At 41.4% G+C, this 17,406-nt stretch overlaps 2 protein-coding genes across 7 annotated transcripts in view; one reads left to right on the forward strand and one right to left on the reverse strand.

Annotated features, from left to right (window-relative positions):
• The first annotated feature begins 3,595 nt into the window (after positions 1 to 3,595).
• Positions 3,596 to 8,077, forward strand: DNAJC19 (DnaJ heat shock protein family (Hsp40) member C19). Of its 5 annotated transcripts, XR_013922537.1 has the most exons (8): positions 3,616 to 3,678; positions 4,149 to 4,200; positions 4,480 to 4,553; positions 4,907 to 4,983; positions 5,940 to 6,010; positions 7,170 to 7,260; positions 7,622 to 7,772; positions 7,948 to 8,077. XR_013922537.1 is itself a non-coding variant. In XM_080350092.1 (6 exons), the coding sequence occupies exons 1-6, from the start codon at positions 3,676 to 3,678 to the stop codon at positions 7,238 to 7,240; spliced, it is 348 nt and encodes a 115-aa protein (XP_080206218.1). In that variant the 5' UTR covers positions 3,616 to 3,675; the 3' UTR covers positions 7,241 to 7,918. The 5 variants fall into 5 exon arrangements, 1 of the variants encoding a protein (XP_080206218.1); XR_013922538.1 differs by having other exon boundaries at positions 7,170 to 7,772; positions 7,948 to 8,068; XR_013922536.1 differs by lacking the exon at positions 4,149 to 4,200 and having other exon boundaries at positions 3,596 to 3,678; positions 7,170 to 7,772; positions 7,948 to 8,070.
• A 1,173-nt stretch (positions 8,078 to 9,250) lies between these two features.
• Positions 9,251 to 17,406, reverse strand: part of FXR1 (FMR1 autosomal homolog 1) — a 34,693-nt gene continuing 26,537 nt past the window's right edge. The window contains exons 12-17 of one of the 2 annotated variants that reach the window (XM_080349477.1): positions 17,162 to 17,369; positions 15,362 to 15,565; positions 14,493 to 14,693; positions 13,663 to 13,743; positions 11,153 to 11,244; positions 9,251 to 10,269 (exon numbers count right to left, since the gene is read on the reverse strand). In XM_080349477.1, the coding sequence (XP_080205603.1) occupies positions 10,099 to 10,269; positions 11,153 to 11,244; positions 13,663 to 13,743; positions 14,493 to 14,693; positions 15,362 to 15,565; positions 17,162 to 17,369 (957 nt within the window). In that variant the 3' untranslated portion in view covers positions 9,251 to 10,098. The remainder of the gene's footprint in view (positions 10,270 to 11,152; positions 11,245 to 13,662; positions 13,744 to 14,492; positions 14,694 to 15,361; positions 15,566 to 17,161; positions 17,370 to 17,406) is intronic. The other variant, XM_080349476.1, reaches the window with a different exon arrangement.

Consider the following 17,406-nt stretch of genomic DNA (forward strand, 5'->3'; position numbering starts at 1 on the left):
TTTATGGCCACCAACATGGCCATAAAGCTCTAGCTGTAATAGCTTTAAGGACCAGGGGTTAAAGACCATGAGGCTACCTGTTGTGGAACAAGCACAAGATCAGCATTTATGCACAGAACCTGAACAAAATCAACTTTCAGGATTTGGCAAGACTTAAAACACCATTTGCCAAGAGAGGTATCTAGATGACTAGTTTCTGGAGAACACAACCTATATGTAGGCAATAATTCATAAACCTTACACTTTCAGAAATAATATATCACAATGCTGATGTCTCAAGCACTTGTTATTAAAGCTACTGAGATACATAAGCGTTTACTGACTTTGTGAGTGGAAAGGTGAACATGAACTTAAACATAGCTTTTAAACACCCAGTTCCTTTCTGCACGTCATACAAGTTCCTCGAGCAGCAGTGTAGGAAAAGAGAATAGATTTAGGCAAGCTTAGAGCAGCTCTTTGCAAATTTATGCACAGAAAACTTATTTTAACTGTGATACAGATTTGGAAAGCCTAGTGGCAGGTACTGTGGTCAGTGAAGAGATACAACAGCTGACACCCATCATCCATGCAAAGTATTTTAGAGACGGATGGTGCTGAGGAGGGAAAGGAACTGTTTCTCCCTTCAGCTAGAAGGTAGAAGAATATTTCATGTATCATATACCTCCTAGAAACACTTTAAGAAGCCCCGAAGAAGACTGTAGTTCAAACATGTTAGAAGTCTCCAAAACATCCTCTTCTTTAACAAGTGTGGCATCCTGTAGCTCTGGCTTTGTTTTCTTCATCCAACATAAATGTGCCCACGGTGATGTCCAAGCTGGGACACATCTAGTTCTCCTTTAGCTCTGATAGGGAAGCAATGAAGTTTGGATTGTTTCATTAAGTAAAAAAACCATACAGAATATTTTAAAGGAATTATGACATTTCATCCTCAAATGCCTTATTAGAAATTATTTAATCTAATACTAATTAAAAAAAGCTATTCCACCTCCAGGCTCAGACAAGAGTCTTGTTCAATTGCTAGTATCAAACATGTACCAATAATGTAAATCCCTCCATCCCACCTCAACTCTTGCCAGGTTTTCCCATTTACAGGTAAAAGTTTCCTTTATCCTTGGTAAAGACAAAATCTCTCTCTTAAGCAAGCAGAGGCTTCCCAAGATCTCCCTTTCTAGCTTTTCTTCGAAGGGTTGTCAAAGCAGAAGCATTAGGTAGCATTTATTCAACCCATTCCCAACCCACGTGGAAACTTGCACATTTCATAATGTCTGTCCTTTTTTCTCTAAAAATGCAAAATTTCACAATAGAAAGAACCACTAAGTATAAATCCACAAAATTCCCTTTGTGAGTAAAGCTACCAGTCCTTCTAAACAGGCACTAGGAAAATGAGGAAAGAAATAAAATTAAACTCGCTTTCAGGATAGTTTTCTCCTGAAAGTCACCATAATCTGGATCTAGCAAAAGGCTCTGCCAAGTAGAAGAATCAAACCTCATGTAATTAATTACAGGGAAGGAGTCCCTGTAATTGGTTTAGATGAGATGAAAAATTAAAGACTAGTTATGCCCTGGTAGTCACTAGCTTGCACAGTGATCCTGCCCCTTTTCTGATAAAAAAGGGACAAAGGGGAAACCATCTTAAAACCAAATCCACTCCTACATATGAGGAAACTCTAGTTGACTACCAGGCCCATACATCTCTACAGCCTTTTCTTGTTCCCCCATAAAACAAACATCTAGTTGTTTTCCACTTGCTGGCTCCCCTTTCCGTATTCAAAAAGGCCTCATAGGCTGACAGGGACCTTGTGCTCTGCAATGAATGGATTTGGTTCCTTGATCAAGTATGAAAGTTTCCTTTTATTTCCATCTCATGAAACACTTGTACAACAGTACAAGTGCCTTGACCAAAACCTTTCTTCTATCCTCTTTAAAAGGCAGTAGTTTATTTTCTTGTAGTGTTATTTAGACGACAGTGAAGGAAAGAGACAGGAGACTACCTCCAAACTATCTCAGAAGACATTAAATCAGGCACTTGAAATTTTAGTGAAAAAAGGCACTCGGACTGAAATTTCGACGTATTCAAAGTGAACACAGAACTCACAAAAACTATATAGCAGCAAAGAGAAATTCTATCTTCCACTGCAAGAGCCAGCAAAATCACAAGCTGCTCAGCCAACGATCAACTCTTATGCTAAGCTGCTCACGTGAGGGATTGTGAGTCCGAAGCCTTAAGCAACTACAAGCTGCTTTGGTTCACCAGGTTCTCCAGGAGCCCATGAGGGCATCAACATGTTCTACAAGCACAGAGGATGACACTAAAGCTTTTCATTCCTGCAAAGTAAGTACTGATCAGACAGCAGCAAGTGGAGCTTTGAGTTGTGACCAGTTTGAAGCAGAACCTTAGGGCCAAAGGCTGGCACGGTCTCACTGACACGTTACTCAGTTTCCAAAACTGTGACTTCCGACTAGAACTAGAGACAGATGGACACTCAACTGTTGTGCTGCATATGACACCGTATTATTAATGGATGATGCTATGTAAATAATATCCAAGTACAAGAGCCAGGCCTGTAATTCTCCCTCATTTTTAGTAATCTCCATCAATCAAATAACTGAACTTGTCCACCTGGAACTTGTGTCTGATGTGACATAATGTGGATGGCCTGAGGGGTCAGTACCCTGTGCTGACAGCTCAGCAGGGACAGCTCCACTAGCACAGAAATGTTCAGGACAGGGTGGTTGTGCATGAAGGACACGGTGTCAGTGCACGAAGGACACGGTGTCAGTGCACCAAGGACTGTGTCAGTGCACCAAGGACACGGTGTCAGTGCACCAAGGACAGGGTGTCAGTGCACCAAGGACACCGTGTCAGTGCACCAAGGACAGTGTCAGTGCACCAAGGACACGGTGTCAGTGCACCAAGGACACAGTGTCAATGCACCAAGGACAGTGTCAGTGCCCCAAGGACAGTGTCAGTGCACCAAGGACAGTGTCAGTGCACCAAGGACAGGGTGTCAGTGCACCAAGGACAGAACGGAGGGAGCAAGACCACACAGCTCATAGAAAAATGGGACCATCAGAGAGGAGGAGCAAATTACTAGAATAAAAGATGAGAAAAATGGAAGAAAAACTACTTGTTAAAACCAAACCTGGTATACGAGAAGGCTCTAGATCAGGAATTAAACCCCGCATTTGCATCAAGCATAAGATCTGTACTGCCATTTTGACACCACTGTGCTCTGTTCCTCTTGCAGCACCCACCGGCCAAGGCCAAGGGCAGACGTGCCTCAGACTGATCTTTGCAAGACCCCCACCAGCGCCCCCTCCGTCCGGACCGCTCCCCGCCGGCGGGCGGCCGGGCCTCGCACAGCACCGGAGGGCCCCGGCCGTCCCCGGGCCGAGCTGATGACTCTTTCCCCACTCGGGGCAGCTCCCTGCGGGCCGTCCCCGCTCCCGGCCTGCGCCCACCCCGCTGCTCCGCACCCCTCCCCCCGCCGGCAGCACCCCCACCCGGCTCTGCCCCCGCGCCCTGTCCCGGGGCGGTGTCCGCAGCTCTTTCCCCGCCCCACGCCGCTTTACGACAGCCGGTGGCGGCTTTGCGGCCGGTCCCGGTGCCGTAAGGCGAGCCGGGGCGCTCCGCGAGCAGGGCCCGGCGGTCGCCAGAGTGCGGTCGGGGCGGCCATGGTGAGTGCGGGCGGGCCCGGCCCGGCGGGTCTCGCCGTAGGAGCCGGGGGCCCCTTGCGTACGGGCCGGCGGCTCCCAAGCCCTTCCCCGGGCCGAGGAGCGCGGCTCGTCCTTGGCCCTGCCCGGCTGCCCTGGGCCGCGCGGGGCGGGCGCTGCCTGCACAGGCCGCGGCGGGGCCGCAGTCTCCCCCCCTGGCCCCGGTAAAGCGGGGTCTCCCTCGCCCCGCACAGCTGGGGCTTCCCGCCCGGCCCGGCCCCCCCCCCCCCCCGCTGCCCGCAGCACCTGCGCTGCTTTGGCCGTGTCCCGGGGGCACTCGGGGCAGCGTTGCCAAAGTAAATCCTCTTCTGGCTGCCTGTGCCCGTTCACGTTGTTTTCTACATATATACCAGCCCGAGCTGCTGTAGAGATTGCCGGGTGAGCTTTTTTCCTTTTCCTTTGGTGAACAAGTACTTTATGTCTTCCCTGTGCAGGCCAGTACAATGGTGGCGGTTGGTCTGACCATAGCGGCAGCTGGATTCGCAGGTTTGTAGATGATGGGAGGACACTGAACACCCAGTTGTACTTATCGTTGCCTGCTTCAGTACTGATGAACGTTAAGGGAGTTCAGTAGCTGAAACAGGACACGCTTTTGGGAGCACCTAAAAGGAGAAACGTAGCTCTATTTAAAGAGCGAAATTCTAACTTTTAAAATGCCCCTTAAAAGTTTATTCCACGTTCTAATCCACAAGTTGCCAGTTGCACTGAATTGCTAAAGCTTTATGAAACTCTATACTTTCCTTGTTCAACACTGTTTTCTTTAAGGTCGCTACGCAGTAAAAGCTATGAAGCAAATGGAGCCACAAGTAAAACAAGCACTTCAGAGTCTATCAAAACCTGTAAGTTTCTGTTTTATCTGCAGCCTCTTTTTATTTAAAAGTTTACATGTTGAAATAACCACAGACAATTGTATAGCACAGTTGTATTTTCTTGTAATACTAAACACAATTTTGTCAGTAATAGAATTAATCTTGATGATTCTGGTGGTGGTTGACTAATACTGAATTTATTTTGGCAAGTTGCAGTAGTCATTTAAGTGGTACTCTGTTTCAGCTGTATTTCATATTAGAAGTGCAAAAGAAACTTTGCAGTATTACAGACTAAAAGCTCAGCAGCTACTAAAGCAATGAGTTGTTTTAACTGATAAAAGTAAAAATTAGTGTCTTTTAAAGTAACGTGTTTTCTCTTTCAGGGTTTCAGTGGTTATTACAGAGGTGGATTTGAACCCAAAATGACTAAACGAGAAGCAGCTTTAATACTAGGAGTGAGGTAATAGGAAATTTATTAGAAATTAAAGGTTAAAAAGGAGGGTATGGTGTTATGTAGTTGCTGTCCTGGTTTGAAAAGGACTTAATTCGCTGTGCTTAAGACTGTCCCATGTCCAGCTTCCCCTGGGGATGTCAGTGCCAAGGTGGGAAATAAGAAGCAGCCTTTCAGGGTTTTCTGTATTTATTTGGGATTCTTTGCTGCATGTCAGCTTGCGTAAAACTCACTCTGGTTGGACTTCCATACATCTGCAAATCCCTCGCATGGTCAAAATCCACATGAATACGCCATTTTCAAGAAGCCTTGGGGTTTACTCGGTGTGGGGAGCACAGGTGTGGTGTTTGCTTGTGGTTCCCTGTCACTGCTGGTGAATTTCAGGTAGATGCAGTGTGAGGGTGCTGCAAACCCACTCGTTGCAGGTGGAGTCAATTCATCGTTTCTAGAGAATCTTAGGTATGAGTTTGGCAGCTGTTCCTGCTAATCCTGCTTAAGACCAAATACAAAAGTTTACCTAATAAGATACAGAAAAAGAACCATTTCTGTTTGAAGACAACTTCCAGCTGTGAAGTTTGTATACAAACAGGTTTGGTATTGGGGATTTTTGTTGTTTGTTTGTTTTAAATAAATCAAGAGCAAATTTTATTTGATTTTTTCCTCCAGCCTTTAAGAAGTTGTCCCAGTAAAAATGTTACAACATAACTCTGTTTTCAGTCGTGTGAATGTCCCCTGCCGTATCGCGCTACTGTAGCACATCATCTTCAACATAAAGAATTTTGGAAAAACCTTAGAAACCCTCTCCAGGATTTACGTGCTACACATCAGTAATAGGAAAAGAAAAACATACATGTAACCAAAGAGTTTATGGATAAGGAAGAGCGCTTGCTTGTTCTAAGACGTCTTCTAAAGATCCAGGGGTTTTATGAGGTTTCCTTAAGTCAGTTTTTCTCTCTCTTTTAAAGCCCTACAGCAAACAGAAGTAAAATACGAGAAGCTCACAGACGCATCATGCTTCTGAATCATCCAGATAAAGGCAAGTAAATTAAGTCATATTAATGAATACATGTTTTTAACACAGATTAATACAACTGTGTAGGGAAGAAGTGTACCTCAGCTACCAAAAAGAAAACCCCCAAAACAACAACAAAAAGACCAGAGTACATTTGTGTCCTTGATGTAACATGTGAATTTGGGTTCATTTGAATGCATTCGGAGATCACCATAAATGGCCGGTTTTGAGCCTTCTGTGTCTGTTGAAGACACTAAATTATGAAATATTTCTGTTGGTGGTACTTTGAAGGCTCAGAATCTAGTTATGCTTAAAATTAATAACTTCAGGCATCTATACTTGTTATAACTTCTATTTACTTCAGTGAGTCAGAATCATGTGTTAGTGCTTGGCATTTAACTCTTTAATCCTCATTTAAAAGGTAAATATGGCGTCCTTTAAAGCGGCTGTTGAACTTTATTTACTTTTATCCACCAAAATCCAAAATAATTATTTGCATATGCCTTTCATAGATAATATCTAGCAGAAGTTAATGTGAAAATTAATGAATATATGCAGAACCTAAAAGACTGCTAGGTGCATTTCACCTGTTTTATGTGACCTCAATCAGTTAAATTAAGCTTCAAGTAAAGAGAGTAATTCTAGTACTAATAAATGATACACATGCTACAAATACACCCTACAGACCTTTGCACCTCATGGTCAGTTACAGTTTCAGTGTGTTTGCATTGTTGATTCTGATTCAGTATCTTTGTAAATCATTGGTATGTCATGTTTAAAACCTGAGCCAGTCCATTGCCACAGCAGCAGTTCAGATGCTGGCCCTGAACTAGGGGGAAGGTCTGGCTGCAGGCTTGTTAGCTTCACACTGCTGTATTCACAACAAACTCCGTGCTAAGTCATTAGTGACCGATTCATTTACAACTGATAAAACTGGAGGAAAAAACCCACTCCAATAAACTAAGAGCATCTGAACAGGAATGAGCTGCCTGCACATTTACCTGCTGCAGTGAATGTACGTGTAAGTTTACGTGGCTTCAGTCATAATGCAGTTCTTTAATTTGAATGACTTTCAAACTATACTGTGTTGTTTTTTTTTTTTTCCTGTGTACTGCGGCATTAATAACACAGAAAGAAAATACTGTTTTTCATCTGACGTGACATGAGGTTATCTTTATTCTAGGTGGTTCTCCCTATGTAGCAGCCAAAATCAATGAAGCTAAAGATTTACTGGAAGACCAAGCTAAAAAATGAAAGAGAGAAAAGCCTGGAGGGTTTGTCCATGCAAATGATTATTTTTGATAAATGGCTTAAGAAAAGTTCTAATGTCAGTCTTGGACTTAATATAAATGAAGCTGGAAATATGAATCCAGGGAGGTACTTCCCTCCCCGCTCACTTCTTAGGCACTTTTTGGGGAAATGTGTGAGGGAGCAGGGCATAAAAGCTTTTCTTCATAGCTCTTCTTTATTAAGCAGGAAAATCTGCCACTCAGAAGTATTTTCAGTGTAAAAGAGTAATAACTTGGTTTGGCCAATGCATGTTAGCAAGTACAAGTAGACTTACATGCTGTTACCTAATTTTTGTTAAACTAGCTATGTTTAAAGTTAATGCTGCTGTTCTTTCATATGCCAAAGGTAGCACGATGAATTGTTTTGGGGGGATGGAAAGAAATCAAGAGGATTTATTTGACAGCAAGAACTGGGACAGATGTGTGTTTGTCTCTGACTCAAGAAATAAAGTATAGGAAACAACGTACTCCGTTGTCTTCGCCTTGTGAAGAACAAGGTTGGTTGAGCTGTTACTGATGGGTCTGGAATGTCTGGGATTTTTAGTAACTTTCAATTTTTAATTCATTTTATAGAATTTAATAAATTCCAAATTTGTAATTTAAGTATTGTAACTTTATACATTATTTTACGCTATGAAGTTAGAACTCACATATTAAGGTTTGCATTTATAGTCATTAGGAAAGAGGAACTCTTACACAGACCACTGAAGATACCTGAGCTGGATTTATTGTGCTGCATGAAGCCTCGCATACCCCAGCAGTGTCCTTGTAAGTATGTGAATTGGGGCCAGAGAGTTTGCTCATACTCCAAAAATTGTGCCAGTCTTTCTGCAATGGTGGGAAAGCTGCTGTATGGCACATGTACGAGTTAACACCCATCTTTTCACAAATACAATGGATTTCAGCACTTCAATTTTTTTCCAGAACTAAGCAGCCTGTACTTCAGAGTGGTGTGAGCAGTCCTGCACTCTGTGTGAGCGCTGGCTGCTATGTCGCTGCATTTGTGTAGACTAGTTACAGGCCATTAATATTACCAGAGTGACAGTAAGGAGGAGTTGCATGCCTTAAGAAAAAAGGATCTCATCAGTAACAGGAGTATGAAATAGAAAATGTTTAGAACCTACATGTTTGGAAACACAGGTAACTTTACTACAGAAGTTAAAGTGGGGTGCAAAAACCAGCTGGAACGTTGCTGTGCAGCAGTTCCAGAGTGCACGTTTCTAGCCAGATGCATTTTTTTCCCTGCCAAATACTGACTTTCCAAATGTAATTTCCCCCCAACACCCCTTCCCCATTTTCCAAATTTTCTCCACTCTGGTGGCTGCCTTATCAGTTGAGAGACTTGTGCACACTTCAGAGTTCTAACATTTTAACTGTTTGCTGTCCAGGAGGGAGCAGGAGGGTGTCAACAGTTAAGTCATATACTACAAACTGCACATCTCCTTAAATGAAATACATACCAGAGCCAGCCGTACAGCTCTGCTGGAGCTGTATCAGGTAGAGCAGCTGCAGTCACAGGTGGTTCCAGGGACTTGGTTTTGTCCTTGCTCACTTTTGATGAAATCAGGTAAGACCGTTTTGTTTCTTTGTAGTCAGCACTACCAGTTTGCTCCAATTTCTTCCAAGATCTCCTTGCTACCCAGGTGTTTTTCTGTACCTGTGTTTTCTGCTTCATTGCTCATGTGCCTGAAAAGATGGGTTAGTGTGTCATGCTTCCAACTTCTCTATCAAAAACTACATCTGCATTAATTTCTATATATGTTAGTCAGGTTAAGTGATTCTCCAAGATAAGTCTGGCTTTAGACTTGGTAACAGATGTTTTATATCATCACCTTAAAGAATGGAAGGTTAGCATGTTAGAATTCTGACTCTTCCAAAGAGTTAAAGGTTCAAGCTGCCTGGCAAGTGTTAGTGTTAACAGCTTGAAAAGCTTAAAGTCAATCGTAATTTAAATTTGATAGAAACAGTCAACAGATGGAAGATCAAAGTTTATTTTCTTTTACTACCAGCATACAAAAAAAACATATTGCACATCAAACAACCAAAACAAAAATAAAAATACTCTACTAAGGACTAACATATGTAGTTTATACAGAATAAACTTTCTGGAAATTGATCTTTTCAGTAGTTCAGGTTATGTCTTAATGGACATGACTAATTCAGCTTAGTGTTAACTAAAGCTATGTTTGATTTTTAAATACTGTACAGTTTAATAAATAAACCAAACAAAGCCTCAATGTAGAACAGTCACTGCCAATGTCACCCAGTATCCCTGCAGATTATGAGAATTTAACAAATGTATTCCAGTGGTCTGCAGATTTTTCCTCTACATACAGCATTTAAAAAACATGTATTAAAACAGACCAGTTTCCAGACTAAACTAATGGAGAAATTACATTTCAGTGCAAAATATTTTAGACTGCATTTCTTTCTAGTATTCCTCAGGTGAAGAAGTGGTTGCATATTATTAAAAATGTAACAAAAGCAGCTAATGCTTTCATAAAGAGTATTATGTTAGGGATCCCCCTCACATCTTTGCCATATTTTGAAAACAAAATAACATTTCCTATAGCCAGCAATTTTGTTTATTTAAATGTTACATATACTATCTCAAGGCACATCTGATGATATATTTATAACACAGTAGGTGTCAAAGTATGTTTAACATATGATTTTTTCAGGATCCCTCCCCTTTCTGTATTCCAAAATGGAGGAACTGAAAGTGCGGTGTCAAGACTGGCGATCCATATTCTATCTTTGGCAAGCTTATACAAGCACTATTTTAAATGTAATGTAAAAGAACTGTAAACTAGGAACTTCAGTTTATGAAACACCATTCAGCACTGCTTCTTCCTGATTATTCCCATCCTCTTGAACAGTAACTTTCTTCTCATCAGGACTGTGCTGTACTTTAGAAGGCTCATCCCCAGAAGTCGTAGCAGGACCATTCACTGCTTTTTCGGAAGGGCTGTTTTCATCAATCGCATCTTTTGCCTTGCAAAGCAGAAACAGGATAATATTAAAAATTCTGTAAAAATATACAGAGTGCAATCTATATTTCCCTCTGGCTCACACAGCTATTTTGCAAAAGGAAACCCCTCTTGTCTGTGTGTGCCCATATCCTGTCATTTAGTGTTCTGTCACTTGCCTTGTTTATACAGTATTTCTGTATCAGACACTTTGCAAGACATCCTGTCAGTCAGCACAACCCCAGCACAGCCAGACTGGTTTATTTCAGTTTCTATTTCTCTGAGCCTACTGGGAAATTATCTGAAAAGCTGAATTTTACATCACTTTCAAAGTCTATAGTAAGATCGGAGTTCATTCATCCTACAGCAATGAATCTTCCTTATTTTGCTGAACTCAGACATAAGTTGTGGCAATAAGGTCAGTGTTACTCTAGAAGTAAAGGAATTCTGCTTTATTCAGTTCTGAATATTATTTTTTGTATGGAATGTCACTCTTATCCTTTAAGGAGAACAGATCTCAAATCTACAATCTTTAACAGTTCACAGAAGTCACTAAATGTGCTACCTAATACCCTCTAGTGTCTTAAGGATTAATTCTCAAGACTTGTCCATGGATAATCTTCACTAATGTAGCATTACATAATAGAGTGTAAGTGTAATATTTTAAAGGCATAAAGACTTAATGTGAGCATTACACTGGTCAACGAAGCCTGCAATGACAGTCTACAAGTCAATGTCAGTTCTGCTTACTCTGGGCCATTTTTGCTTTTAATGAATTACTCTTTAACTCCTGCATTTGTAGTCAAAGGAGGGCGATATAAATGAACCATTCCTTTACTGTTTGCTGCAAGGGAGGAGAAAAAAGGACACACAGATTTTAAAAAAAAAATATATATGTATCTTCTTACCGTTTCTTTCTTGGTTTTGGCTAGTGTCTCCTTTGGAGGGTTTCTCTGTCTACTTTGAGATTCAGCTCGTGATATATAGTCAGCTACTGTTACTGTTCAAGGAAAAAAATTACAGTGATGCTCACATCAGAAGTCTAATTTAGCGTTAAGCTTCATACATCTTTTCTGTACAAGTTATGCTCTAACTGGGAGATATCTCACAAAAGGCCTTCACACTTACAGGTATCAACTACAGAGCAAGGATCAATTTACTTCTGCTAAATACAGTTTTCAGTAAAATGAGTGGATACATGATGATCTGAATGTGGAATCTTAATTAAATGGTAATTTTGGTCCAATTGTAAATTTTACTAGAAAACAAGGGCTTTCTGTTATGGGTTTGAAGGGATCAGACTGCAGGTTCTTTAAACTACAGCCTGTGTTTGTCATTGGGTTCCTACTACCTTGAGTAGTGAAGACTTTCACATGAATAGAATGAAGGTAAAATACGACGAGAATTGGAGGAGGTTGAGAGTATGGCATGACTTACAATAAAGCCGCATTCAAATCTTTGTTACTTCATGAAGCAACTGGTAGGGGAACTCGCCCTCCTCCTGGTATTCAAAGTGCAATCCACAGTGAGCTCTGCCGCGGGGTGTACAGAGCCCGGGGGACGAGCGAGCCCCTCGGCACCGCTACGGCTCTGCTCGCTGCGGCTGCCCAGGGGGTTCTGATCTGCTCTTCTCACCCCCTCAGCCCATGCTCCTGGAGCCTGGTTTTGTCTTATCCGGCCCTCTTGTAACCACACCAACTGAGAGTCAGTTCTGTCTTCAGAATACATAGTACTACAGATTTAAATATATACTTGGATCTTTGAGCTGAAAACACATTAGAGTAGGCAAGCATTCTCTATCAAACAGGAGAGTCAATGATATTTAGTATATATCATGCATTCAGGTGAACTATTTTTCTGGGTTTAGCAGTGGTTGTGTGTGAAACCTACACGGGAATAGGAAGTACAGCACAGGAATTGTCTGTTACAGGAACTGGCCTTGTTACACATGGGTCCTGGCATAATTGTAAAGACAAGTGCGTTTCTGCACAAGGAGACTTATTTCTTTAAAATGAGGTTCTGTAGCCAACTCCTCTAATGTCAAGATGAAGCATGTTTTATGCACAGTGTTAAGACACCCATTCTTAATATTAGGAACCCCAAATGTAGAGCAATGTAAATCAAATAATACAAGTGAATGACTGAAGTACACTGTCAGCACTAGGGGAAGGCTGGGAGCTCCTTCCATCTAAATTTCACTCACTACACACTTAGTATGTATTTATGAAGAGACTAAATTATTAGAGCATTTTTCCACAAGGACAGTATAACTACCTATCAATGCTCTTCCTGTTGCATTTAAAAATATTTATTAGGCAAACTGAAGATGAATCCCAAACAAAGACATCAGCAGGAAAAAACACCCAAGAAGTCTTGTTTGGGCAATTTTGTTTTGTTCTTAGAATACTTAGATTGAAAAGAAATACAGAAATACCACAGCTTTTGTAGAGATGACTAACAACTTTTGATGGTGAAATTAGCTGCTTAGAAGTAAAAGCTGAAATCTTTTTTTTTACTTTTTCCACCAGTTTATAAATTCCTATCACTGTTAGAAAACTAGAATGTTCAGAAGCAATGAGTACCTTTGGTGTGGTGTTTTGGCTGGTGGTTTTTTTGGTTGGTTGGTTTTGTTTTTTTATAGTTTGTTTGATTCGGGGGGAAGGGGAAGAGGTATCTTTGCCCAAGTTTCAATTAGTGTAATGCAAATGCTGTATGAGCACCACATATATAAGGAAGACAAATCTGAGTGCAATTTTGAGCCTGTCGATCCGGAAGACCTTCTGCTACTACCTTAACACCACGTACGCACGAGCACGTTCTAAACAAGGCATTCTACTGAAAATCAGCTAGTTCACCTTTAACATTTCAAGTGTTAGTACACACAGAAGAAATGCAACAAGCCACAACAACAAAAGATTGGAAGCATGCAATTCCATTTCAATTCCACCTCCTTCCCACCCCTCCACTCAGGGCCGGGCAGACCCCCGGAGCTCCCCCCGCGCTCCAGCACCCCCGCCTGCCCGGCCAGCGCTCGGCTCCTGGGCCCGCGCTGGAGGCTTGTGGCACATTCAATGCGAGCGCACGGATGCAAGTGAGTGCGGATCGTGAACCTTCACGTTTGTCCCGATCCTGGACCACGGAAGGCAACAGCTGTTTGGCTGCTGACTTCAGTGAGAACAGGATCGGCAGCGTAACTCGTACGTCCAAGCAGAAAGTTAGACATTATAAATTAGTTTCATTAGGCAGATTAAGAACTTTTAGAAGTTCTCCTAGTAGAAGAAATGCCTTTCATCTTTATCCAGTAGTCTTATTAGTCATTGAGTAACCTTTTTGTATTATGCAGCTATATGTAAAACAGCAGACACAACATTCTCTCATGCTTTTGACCTGAGATGACCCCCAGCTCCACTCCAATTACCTGGCTGTCTATCTTCTGCCTGACCCCTGAAGCGACGCCTGCGGCTACGATTGCGTCGCTGGGGTTTTTTGTCACTATCATCTGCAATTGCAAAGTTTACCATGAACTATTTCTGATGATAAAAGAAATAAGTTCTTCAGCAGTTTCAGCATGGAGCATTTAAAATTGCTTCTGTTAAAGAGACAGGCTAAATAAGACAGGCTGAAAGATAAACAATTTTATACTGAAAGCATACACAATAATGCAGAAACTATATTTTACTTTTTTTTTTGCTCTTGGCTCATTAAAACATTTAGGCATATGCTTAATGACCTCAGATTTCATTTATTAAGTAAGTAACGATATGTCAAATTTTAGCCACATAACCCATGAAGTTTTTTTTCCTACATTATGAAGCAACATTATATTCTTGTCCCAGTGAGTACCAAGAGAATTTACTGAGGGAAAGTACTTAAGCAGAAGCTGGATAGAGACAAATTAACAGCTACTTAAGTAGCTTTCCCACACTAAGACTGAGGTTAGCGAGGACAAACAAAGCTGCTCCAACAGCACCGTTTCCATGAAAACAGCAGTACCAATGGGAAACAACAAGTTAGTCTTTGGTGTCTCCATCAGACAGTTTTTACAAAAGAGACATACAAAAATACTAGTGGAGCTCAGTAAACAGGAGATTTCATGGCAGAGCCATGGAGGAATCTTTCATTAATCAGACAGCAGCCTTTCACAGAACGATTCGTCACTAACAAAAATGAACAACTTTCACTACACTTACATGGACAACACATTTTTTCTCAGCTTGTTCTGGGACTGTCATCCCACTGTTTACATACCTAAACCATTCTCATTAACAGAAGCTGTATCAGACTCTGTCATTCCATCCATAAGAACAGCATCTTCATCAGTCCTTCGCCTGCGTGACCTCCTGCGCCGGTTGCTACTGTGGTGAGATTCACTCGCATCAGTATCCACCGTCTGGTCTGACTCTGTGTTATCAAGTAAGCTGTAAGGGTTGCTGTCCGGATCTTTAAGCACTAGACAAACAAAAAGTTTCCAAATAAGACACTGGAGTTACACATAATTTAATTTCCAGCCTGAGTTAATCTGTGTTTGAAAGTTTCAAAATCTAAAGCAGCCTTACAAAAAGGTGTAACACACAGAACTACAGTGTTGATGATTTCATACTGGTTCTGTTTCCTCTCTGACTCTAACCCAACAGTCAGTATTCTGCGGCACCACAACAGGCACTTGTGCTGTTTCATCAAAAGATCTCCAAGGTACTATTTAAAGAACCTCTCCTCAAACCCACTACATGTGTAAAATACACCTTCCAATTCAGAGCAGCATGGTGCTTCTGACACTACTGAAGTGCTGTGGATTAGCACAGTCAAATTCTGATAAAACATGAGGTAACTTCAATTCTACACCACCTTCCCTCTTTCTAAACATAAGCTTAACTCAGAAGAGATCGTGCCAAAGATTTATAACCTTTTATATCATTATTATGTGTGAGGAACGAAATGAAGATCATAGTGAAAGAGAACATAAATAGAAATCTAACAAAATAGTATACAACAAGGAATGGTAACACAACTCCACTGAAACCCCAGAGTAAAAACGGAGTACTGCAAAACAATCAGAGGTTATACAGAAAATTGCCTGGAACAAAAACTAAATTCCAAAAACATTTGAAACACAGTACCAGAGCTAATGGATGACTTGCCACCACGAGGTCCACCACGTCCACGGCCTCCAGAGACACTACGGCCTCGGCCTCCAGGACGTCGCCTGTTGTCACGCTGATGTCGGCTTTCTCTGTCATCTTCTCCTGCCAAGGACCAGTCACTAAGTTCATCTTTTCTCTCAGATTCTGTTTCAGAGGGATTAGAGAGCTCGGAGTTTGTACCTTGTATGAGAAGAAAAAGATAACTGGAAATGAATATCAAATTTGGCATTATATTCTGGTTTCATATTCTCACAGAAGTCTTGCAATCAGCATGGCTGGCTGGTTAAATATACACATTAAATACAAAAATTAAATGAATTCATTAATATACACATATAAAAGTACATAAATGTATATATAATTACACACATACATATAAAAATACATGCACATGTAAAATACAGATACAGCATAAGTTACCAACACTTCTATGATTCTCAACCTAAATTTGTAATAACATAAGAAAAAAGGGCTCAAAGAAGACCAAACCTGTATTTTCTGGACACAGGTAAATGCCGGATCCTCCCTTTGTGTACACCCTGCAGGCATCTGCTGCAGTTTCCAGGCACCTTCTCTGAAATTCCCAAGGACAACTTTGCCACCTTATAGCTGATGGCTGTTGCTAAGCAACCCCTTCTGGCTGTTGTGATGCTGCCCGAACCATTTAACTGTTTCTATTAAACAGCACCCACAACATCGCACCCTCTCTGAACGATCCAAATCCCCACTGCCTGTTACTACTTACAAATTCAACACCTACTGTTTATTTTAAGCATCCAGGAACCCTCTCTAGTAACCCCTCTGGAATAAAGGTAACCTGGATGATTCTAACACGCGATTCTTGTCATTTTGGGGAACACAAAGTTTTCCAAATTAAAGTCTGTGTGTATATAAACAGACTGAAGAACATTCATTACTATTTAGTCGAACAATTCATTGAGAAATAGTAAAAAGCAAAGTTACAAACATCAGCATTATCACGGGAACCACCCTGACCAACGTGGCACGATCCTGGCAGCTACGCGCAGGGAGAAACTGTGAAATCCCAAAGAACAACATGTCTGATTTTGTAACAGAAATGAGCTACATGTAGGTAATCGAGAGTAATTTACTGTATTGAATAAATAATTTGGGTTTCCTTCTGTTCACTGGGGCACCTGTTTCCTTGTGAAATCATCTCTATTGACATGCAGACTGTTTCCATCCCGGGAGCTGCTGCTGAGCGCAGGGGGGGATGCGCGCACCTCTCGGGAACTCAGTAGCAGTTCCCTGTTCATTTAAAATACATCAGAATATCTCGCTACATCTTAAACAAAACCAGTTAGTTCCTGACCTGATTAAAAAAAATAAAACAGGATTTTGTGCTGTCTCCATTTTTAATTATATTGTTTTACTTTTCAAAAATACTTATAAATAGCTATGGCCACAGACAAGTGTTTTTTCTTCTCCTCAGTCAAAACAGACAATGCTAATTTCAGATTTTATTTTTTACTTCAGGTTCTTGAAGAGTATATGTAGCTCTTTCTCTTTCCCAGCTTTGTATGCTTTAACTACTACTGTTAAAGGATAAAATCCTACCAAAGTTCAGTTTGCTCATTTCTTCAATTTAGAACTTAACTTCAATGGGAATGTAAATCTAATTAGGTGCTTCGACCTATGTAAAAAAAAATGGCAATTCTACATTTTCAACCCTACATTCCACTCAACTACACGGAACGCAAAGAAATTCCAGAGCCAGTTCTGGATTCAGAAGTGCAGATGCTCAGGAACACTCACCGTAACCAGATGTGTAATTGGGGCCCCTGCGGCCTCTCCCTCTGCCGCTGTAAGACCTGGAGCCCTGTACCGAGGACAGGGTGCTCTCGTCGGTCGTGTAACCCTTCTCTTTTTCAGGAGCTCTAGCGGAAGAAGGTCTGAAACCCATCCCGATCTGACGCAACTGTTCATCAATCTGGAGCCTCTCCAGTCTGAGTTGTTCTACCTCCTACATAGAAGAAAACAAAGAAAATTGCTGATAAAGA

This window comes from Nesoenas mayeri (assembly GCF_963082525.1).
Source record: "Nesoenas mayeri genome assembly, chromosome: 9".
Lineage (NCBI taxonomy): Eukaryota > Metazoa > Chordata > Aves > Columbiformes > Columbidae > Nesoenas > Nesoenas mayeri.

Excerpts from the sequence above, each read along its gene's own strand:
- DNAJC19 (XM_080350092.1), top strand. Across the intron at positions 4,984-5,939 it reads GCTTTAATACTAGGAGTGAG|CCCTACAGCAAACAGAAGTA; the intron begins GTAATAGGAAAT and ends TCTCTTTTAAAG. Across the intron at positions 6,011-7,169 it reads TCTGAATCATCCAGATAAAG|GTGGTTCTCCCTATGTAGCA; the intron begins GCAAGTAAATTA and ends TCTTTATTCTAG.